General features: G+C 31.2%; 1 protein-coding gene across 1 annotated transcript in view; it reads left to right on the forward strand.

Moving 5' to 3' along the window:
* Positions 1-7,365, forward strand: part of LOC131853184 (semaphorin-2A-like) — a 63,846-nt gene extending 56,481 nt beyond the window's left edge. The window contains exons 10-14 of the mRNA XM_059204013.1: positions 218-398; positions 781-1,056; positions 1,382-1,516; positions 3,830-3,938; positions 5,563-7,365. Of these exons, the coding sequence (XP_059059996.1) occupies positions 218-398; positions 781-1,056; positions 1,382-1,516; positions 3,830-3,938; positions 5,563-5,637 (776 nt within the window). The 3' untranslated portion in view covers positions 5,638-7,365. The remainder of the gene's footprint in view (positions 1-217; positions 399-780; positions 1,057-1,381; positions 1,517-3,829; positions 3,939-5,562) is intronic.
* Positions 7,366-8,948: the final 1,583 nt, after the last annotated feature.

The following is an 8,948-nucleotide window of genomic DNA, read 5'->3' on the forward strand; positions in this document are numbered from 1 at the left end:
AATAACTTTATTTAAGTGTTTCTTGTATCTTCCTGCAAAAACATCGCAAGATACGACAGATATTAACTATTGCTGCTTTTTACATTGTAAATACGTATTAGCCAGTAGATTTAAGATGCTTGATTGCCACCATAGTAGTATAAAAAAAATATTTAAGATACGCAGGCTTGGTTGTAGGTTCGTTGATATTACATCAATAATGGTATTATTTCATCAGATGCTGGCGAGGTATACAAAATAGTTCAGTGGGCGGGTGGCGGTTCTCGTGTAGCGGATGTATGGAGGGCGGCTGGTACCGAACCGGTGCGTGCACTCGCTCTCTCTCGAAGGATACATGCCCTTTATCTTGCCACTGACAACCGTTTGAGGCAACTACCGTTACATGCTTGTGCACATCGGTAAGTAATTTACTTACTTTAGTATTTAAAAAAAAAGTTGATTGATCGTCTGTATATGTCTTTCTAATCTATTTCTCACGCTAATTATATAACATGTATTAGTGTATGTATGACAGTCAAATGATTTAGTAGGAAGGTATAACATCTTTCACACTAATATATCGAAAGGAAAAAAATACAAAGCATTAATATTACTAACACTAGTTCTGAATATTTAGTAACATAATCTACGAGTATCCACGGAGTATGAAACGTGTGTAGAACTAGTATTTAATATTCATATGACATTGTCAAGTAAAAAAGGCATAGGTATATGTTTTAGGGAATGTTAAAGATTTTGTCACCATTATAGTTTATTAAATCGATTAAAATATCCATACAGCTATGATAGCTGCATGCGCTGCGTTCTGGACCCATATTGCGGGTGGGATAAAGAAGTGGGGGCGTGTAGATCTTACGCCCCTGGTCTTCTGCACGATGCTACTAACTCCACGCCATCCATATGCGAAGCCAGTGCCCCTCTCAGAACAGTGCGAGCTGGTTATGGCCAGAGCGTGCATTTAGCGGCCTTCGGGAAAACCCCTGAGGCTTTTAAGGACCAGCACGTTATATGGTACCACCATTCTAGAGAGAAAGGCCGATATAAAATAAATTTCAAGTGAGTACATATAAATATATTTTAATAAATTTGGATCAAAAGGGATTGGGGGTTTTTTTACAGGTTGTCTGTTATGTATGTTTTAGCGATAAGACGAGCGTTTTGGTTTATATATTTACCAACATACTGTTTTTTTTCCTTTTTGTATCTGTATTTTGTGCGCAATAAAGAATTATTCTTGTGATCGTCAGCGACCACTTTTAAAATTACTAAATATTAGATATCATTGATTTATTAAATAACTGAGTTCTTGGCCAGACTAAAAAAAAATTATATACTTTGCCTCACAAAATAAATAAAAGGCACAATATTAATTTTTATATAGTTGGGAGAGAGTGTTGCAGACTTCGGAGCGTGGTCTCGTTCTGCTGACTGTGTCAGATTCGGACCGTGGACGTTATGAGTGCTACTACGGCCCCACACTTATAGCATCCTACAATTTGGACATAGATGTACACAGGTGAGAATTAACGGACGGACGACGACGGCAATCAAATGATATCGATGCATTAATAACACGTCAGACTTGTTTACTATAATAGAATTTACCTTATTAGCAAACTACTAGAATAGATACTATGATATTAGAACATACTCACCATTGAAATCGAAATCTATTATTAATTTAATTATATGATTTATTGGATGTTGCCTGCGACTTTGTATGCTTTTTTATACACACTTTATATCAATATCAATTTATCAGTTTTGTTGTGAAAAGGTAACAAACAGACAGACAGACAGATAATTTTTCCTATTATTTAGTATCGATAAATTATGACATTACTTACACGATTACCTAAAAACGGTTTCAACCAAGATAAATATTTATTTTAAATTAACTGTGATTAGGTTCGATTTCAACTCTCGATACATAAAATACTCGTAGTTGTGGTAAACTTCATGTTTTTAAATACTATCTCTCTATTTTGCAAAGATTATTATATTTCGATATATTATAAACGTATTGAAACACAATAATATTTAGAAAAATACCCATATAAATTATACCTGGTGGTCTTTTGTATTCAACGGTAGTTAAAATTTCAGAGACTTCTGTTTACATTCGGCATTGAGTATATCTGGCTTGGTACGAATCTGGACTATTCTCATTTCATATTCCACGAAAGTTTGCCTGCGACCGCATCGTGACAGACGTCACGTTATGTGCAATATTAAGTGTATTCCAAAGTAAAATTAATATTTCTCATAACTTCGCCTGTCTCCAGTTTAGTAATTAAACCTCAATGCCAGCAGTACGACCATAAAACTGTCTACATACTGGAGTTTTGAAATGTTTCATAATTCTATGTTTGACACGACACGACATTAGATTCACCCTTATCGCTCATGTATATTAAGTTTATGTCTCGGTTAGTAACATTTATATAAAAGCATATGAAATTCTTTAAATAGGTCTACATATAATTTTCAGTGACAGGGTCTTAAGTAGAATTTATGTTTGCGTAATGTGTAATATTGCGTACTATTTTTAACCGTAACATTAACAGCAATTTCTTTGTACAAATAGAAATTGACATGATCTCTTTATATGAATAAAAATGGATAAAATTAGAAGCTTTTATTATAAATATTTAAAATAACGTTAATTAAGCTCTTAACATTGATTATTATTAACTGTGCATTCAATCATCATTAAATATAGGAAAACCTCAAATTAGATAGTTTTCATGTCGGTTGAAATCAATATTAAAACTTTGTTAAAGTTAAATCTCAGTGAGTAAGCAATCAAGGCCGCGATATTCTGAATATTTAATTGTTACTCCGTGACATTAATACTTTAAGATCCTTTCATATATAATGTAGAAATTTCCAAAATTCTGTTAAACACTTGATTTAATAAAATATTCTATTATGTTTTTATAGTAATGAGTACTGTACATATTATAAGATTCGTTTGTTATTAAGAAAGCATTATTATACACCTTCTGCTGTATTTTAATCTTATATTAAATATTTCGGATCACTTCAGTTGAGTTAGGAGATAATATTTTCATGTCCTTTACTTTATCAAGGTGATTTTTATATACGCTTATACATATATAATATTGAATTTACAAATAAAAATATATAAGAACCAAACCTTCTCCTATTTTGATGTTGGTTCAAAAATTATTAATAGCCTAGCCAGAGGTGTTAAATTACAATCGTGTAAAGAAAATAATGGAAATTTTACTTGGTATTCCAAACCGAATGCCTTTACAGCGTTGTTACCGTAGCAAATCCTACTGTTATGAGACCATAGTTTAATAATATGATGATGGATTCAATCTAAGAACATAAAATGCCACACTTTGTAGTAGTCTGTAGGTATATTATAGAAAACAGCCATTGCAAAGCACCTTGTTTTGAGAGATGTGTTTCGGTTGTAGTGTCAGATTGGGCAGTGAAATTATAGGTTTGACATATTAGTATTTGGAATGCATGCAATAGCAATGTCAACATATCACGGGTATTACATGATAACGTGATGTCTAAAGTTTATGTGTAAAAGCGACAGTTGCCTCTTACCATCAAGTGAGCCATCAACTTGTTTGACATTCCAATTACATTAAAATAATCATAGAATATAATATTGTAAGCTCGTTGTAACTAATGAATAGACTAATATGAAATCAGTCAGAATGACACATGAATAGTTAATGTTAAACTGACATCCAGTAGAGTGAGTCTACAGTGTTAGTTATAATAAACACAATGGTAGAAGTATATTTAGACGTCACCATAAAACATGTTTATGTATTTGTAACAGGTGTACGCAGCCGAGTAAAACGCAGGAATACAAACAAGTCTACTCGGACTGGTGTCATGAGTTTGAAAAATATAAAAATGCAATGAAGGCATGGGAGACACGACAAATGGTAAGCCAAAATAATTATTCCTTATATTTTACTGTGTACTTAGTTGTATATCTTAATAAAATTATAAACGCGAAAGTTTCTGAGTATGGATGTTTGTTACTTTTTCCTGCAACTACTGAACAGATTTTAATGAAACTTTACAGTAATATACCCTATTCATCAGAATAACATTCATTCATTTTTCATTCATAATTTAAGAGCTGTGCTCTTGTAGGTGGAGCTTACAGAATAACATATAGGCTATATTTTTTATTTAAATTTATATACTCAAACTTAACGCTTTATCCCATTTCTTACTGTAAATGTAATTTACTAAACTTTATGCGAGGTTTTATTATTCCTATTTTCCTACATCTACTAAATTCTCTTATATTACTTCTTCTTATATATTATTTTCTCATAAACCATACATTGTCTTCAGTAATGTAAAGTCTAATGTCTTTACAGAATAGATAACTCATAGTGTATTATAGGTACTGACTTTTAGATCGTGAAAATCTATATTATTATAATATAAATACCAATCTCGTATAGTTATTTCAAAACAGAAAATGCGTTAATTTATATTTATCTCTAACACTTTTTTTATTCATGTCAACGAATACTACGCGTCTGTACTAAACTCTAGGAATCGAATGTTTCAAGGAGACGTAATCACGATTGACATATACATAGTACGGAACAAATTTTAATTCTAATTATAAAAGGAACCTTCATATGGTTTACAAACAAAATTGAAAACTACTTCAAGTCATTTACAGATTCTGTTACCATACGTGGCCATTTATCCTAAAATCATAAACCAGTAAAAAATCGTCGATATTGTCAGGTATTATCGAATTATCAAATAACATGTGTTTTATTTCCAAGAGCTTAATACATACATACATCCAATTTACTACTTTTCAACTTAACAATATTGAAGACTAAATAGCTTAGCAACCGTGCGTAGGTAATTATTCAAAATCGTAAAGGTTCATGAAATATTGTAACTATGTTTAAACTGGAATAATTAAAGTTTACTTTTATACTTCTTCGTTTCTAAATTATATACTATATTTATGTTGAACACCCACTTTGTACTTTGTACAATTAAAGAATATAAAGATATAATTAATAGACCACCGATAAAAATATTTTTAATTAGATAATTTTTTCCCGTAGTTTGTAAATTACTAATTTTCAAACGCTTCAGTTTCAAAGGAATTTATGATTAGTACCTGACTTTGAATGTCATATAAATCCATAAAGAAAATTTTATTATCTATATGTACGAAAATATTCATAAGCCGACGGAAATGTATAGCAAATATTGTATTTCTGACTTGTGTGACTGTTATTTGTTCTCATAGAAAGAAGATTAATCCTTTCTTTTATGTATTTCCTATTTCTGTTGCCAATGAGCTTTCCTGTTACGATATATTCCGGATTGAAGATTTGGATGTAATAGTAAAATTACTAGATACAAAGACTTACTCGGCCAGAATAATAACCTAGTTGAAATGAGTATAACTTTGTGCTGTTCATGTTTATAGCTAGAATATTTAACATTAAATGAGGTGGGCAATGAGGTAAGTTAAAAAAATCAATTTCTGATTGAAAAAGTATGTTTTATAAATTTCAGCAGTGCTCCAAAAACCTTAACGCATCAAGCCAGCAAAACAGTATGGCGAACGAGATCGTGGCGTCGCTGCGGTGATAGGGCACAGCTCTGTAGTGATTAATGAACGATTATGCACACCAAGCACCGCTAACATAAACTATCCGATATTTCGCCGACGACGCCCCACCCCCAACCATTGAACAAAACGTAGTTCCACTTTTTGTCGTCTTGCATTATTCTGTTCTGGTTCTGGATGTTGCGAGTTTTTCAGGCAGCCGAATGATAATAAAAACTTTTTACATTTTACCCGCAACGTCTTGTTTTTAAATGTTTGGTTTTAATATAATATTCTTATTTCCATTTTATTGTCGGACATTTATTAAATATTTTAAGCACTGTTATAGTAATATTACTCCAATGATGTTTTGAGTTATTAAATATCAAATGTTTCAATTAATTTAAATCGAGTACATGTGGTTGAGTATGAAATAAAGGGGATAATGTAGTGAGTGAGGGGATGATCTGTTAAAATAGATTTGTTGCTTGCTCCGACTGCGCCGTGTGATGGATGACTGACTTCTGCTCAACTTTGGTCGCAACTTTTTCTTTGGGAGCGGTAAGATAATCGACCGAACTAATATCGAGTAGTTTATGTTACGGATGATTCGTTGAGATTAATTGATAAATTATTGTTGATGAATGCGACTGAATAATAATTAAATAAGCATTGTGAAAAAAATGAAACATTAACAAATGAGATGGGTATTAAATGTATCGCCTTCGCGTCGGATCTCTATTGTAAATATATGATAGAAAGGATCGGGTCAAACTTATGAGGGTAAGGATCCACCTATACAAATTGCTGTGATATCAGTTTTCGCTGGAGTACTAATGTGCTGTCGATGAGATAAAAATAAAAAGCTTAATATATGTTTTCAATATAAAACAATGAAAATAATAACACTAATAATATAGGGCATTCATTTTAATAAGAATGTAATAGAAGTTGAGATAAAGTGATTATTATTTTTTATTTTTCTGTATATTAAATGAGTATACATTAAAATCAATGCCACAAGAAAATATTAGGTAATAAATGAGCAATATTAACGCCAATTTAGAACTAAGCATAAATCTAAATTGTATGATATTAGCTTCTGTTATACGATTAAAATGTTGATGCATAATGTTCCTAGAGTGTAAGTAATTTTTTTATGTGGCGACTACTCACGTCGCGTGTTGCTCCCTCTATTCCATTTAGATATGTACAAGTTGACTTCTGTACTTATTTTTTAAGTTTCAAAAATTGATGTTATCGATTATTTAGTTGCCATAAAATGTAATGTTATGCCTTACTTACTTCGGATGTTGAAACCGAATTTATTAATAAACGTTACGTTTTAGGTCCTTCCCATTAATTTTATCAAAAATCTCGCTAGTATAGTGCCTTGTGAAGCATGCTTACGGATTCGTAGAACTTATTAAATTAAATGATTAGATAAGAAATATTTTTGTGTACCATGTAAAGTTACGGAGTAGTTATAGTTAACAATTATAGTAGCAACGCATTTGGTAATTAAAGCAATAATGTTCCATGGAATTAAGGCGCCAGTATTAACTTTTGCAAGTATGCTAGAGTATAATAATATTTAGATGATATTAAATTGTAATTATTTAACGACTACATCTTTTTTTTATATTTTATATAGATATATATACTTAATTTTCATTGTCTACAGTCTATAAATTCCAGAAATAAAAAAGAATCTACCCTAAATATGTATATATTTTTGGGCAATAAATTCTGATAATTTTCTATTTCATCATCATCATCATCGCAGCCCGGAAGACGTCCACTGCTGGACATAGGCAATTTTCTATTTATTGATTATATATTTCAGAATTTATAGAGGTGTTGGCGTTTATTAAAATGTAGTTGTACCTATACTCGTATAGTATTTACGCCACAATACCTCACTAGCTACTCGTTTTTATTAGGTATTTACGTCTTTGTCTTAAACTAAATAGCAACTTTTGAAGTTACTACAAGTAAATCTGTTGCAAAAAATGCATTTATAGTTAAAAATATTATTGTAAAAAATGTTGTAAATAAATTATAAAATTTGGTAGACAGATTGCTATTACATATAATATATTATTATGTTTATTGTAAAAATGTATTAATTAAGTTACGATATAAGCGATTGTTTTATAAAAGGAACACAAAAAATAAATTATTTTAGAACTAAAGTTTCGTTTTACTTTCGTCAATCATTCTAAATTTGTATAATATTACAATTTATTTGAAAAAGACTCGTTAGAAATGTGAATAAAATTGAGGGTCATAAACAATACATACGAATGCAGCACAACTCTGACAATGAAAATAGTCCCTTTGTCTCAATTCTTTTTTAAATTAAAGCTTATATTATATAAATCTCTTTTTAAGTGATTGAAATGGAAAACAAACTGACTGTCGCCCACCTGATGGGAAGCGTCCTTATAAAATATAAAAATTATAAATCTCTTTCTTAGATAATGAAATTGTCATTTGAGTATCATTAAGCGGGTGTCTTAGATTGGCGTATATAATAGAATTTAATTACCGAGGGAGAGAAATAATTGGCGACTCGCCTGTAATGGCCACAGTTTATGGCCAAATTAATAGATCTCGCTGTATGCCTCGCTGGATCTCCCTCGGCTCATTTTGATATTAATTGTAGGCCTAGCAACCGACTGTTAGTATGCGGTATTTAACCAATTGGAAACAACTAGTATTTAGGTATTACAGATCTCGTCCGCACATGTAAAAGTTAATAAAAACTAGGTTACATATATTTCTTTCTAATGTATTATGAGAACAGAGATGCCTTTTAATAAAAAAAAAGAAAAAAGAAAAGCTGCAACTACTAGGTTTATATCTATAGGCGAGAGTTACATCTGTCTATCAGGTGGGCCGTCAGTTTGTTTGCTACAATAAGGCGAATAAAAATACAATATGACGCATGGAACGGAGCATAAAATGAAGCGTGACCGTCTTGCATCACAAGATTAAAGGGGGATAGAAGAAAAGTAGCTAACTATAAATCTGATAAACCATACAGAAAAGATGGATTGACCTCGCTCTATTAAAGTAGACAGATGAGTAATCACCCAGTATGGGCATGAATTTACCTTACCTATACGATAATTCAATTTGAATATTATATCCATTTCCTTTGAATTATTGAGTAACGTAACCAATCCAATCATAATATTTACCTATAGTAAAATTGTTAAATCATGACTAGGCAAAATCTGTCTGTGTTGAGAGATTTTTTGTATGGGTGATAACGTAATAGTACTTCCTTCTGCGATGGTGGGATATTAGTGGATATAAGATGAGATGAGGACGTGATCAGATCAGT

This window comes from Achroia grisella, unplaced genomic scaffold, assembly GCF_030625045.1.
Source record: "Achroia grisella isolate CSIRO2021 unplaced genomic scaffold, CSIRO_AGI_Agris_v1 utg900, whole genome shotgun sequence".
Classification (NCBI taxonomy): Eukaryota; Metazoa; Arthropoda; class Insecta; order Lepidoptera; family Pyralidae; genus Achroia; species Achroia grisella.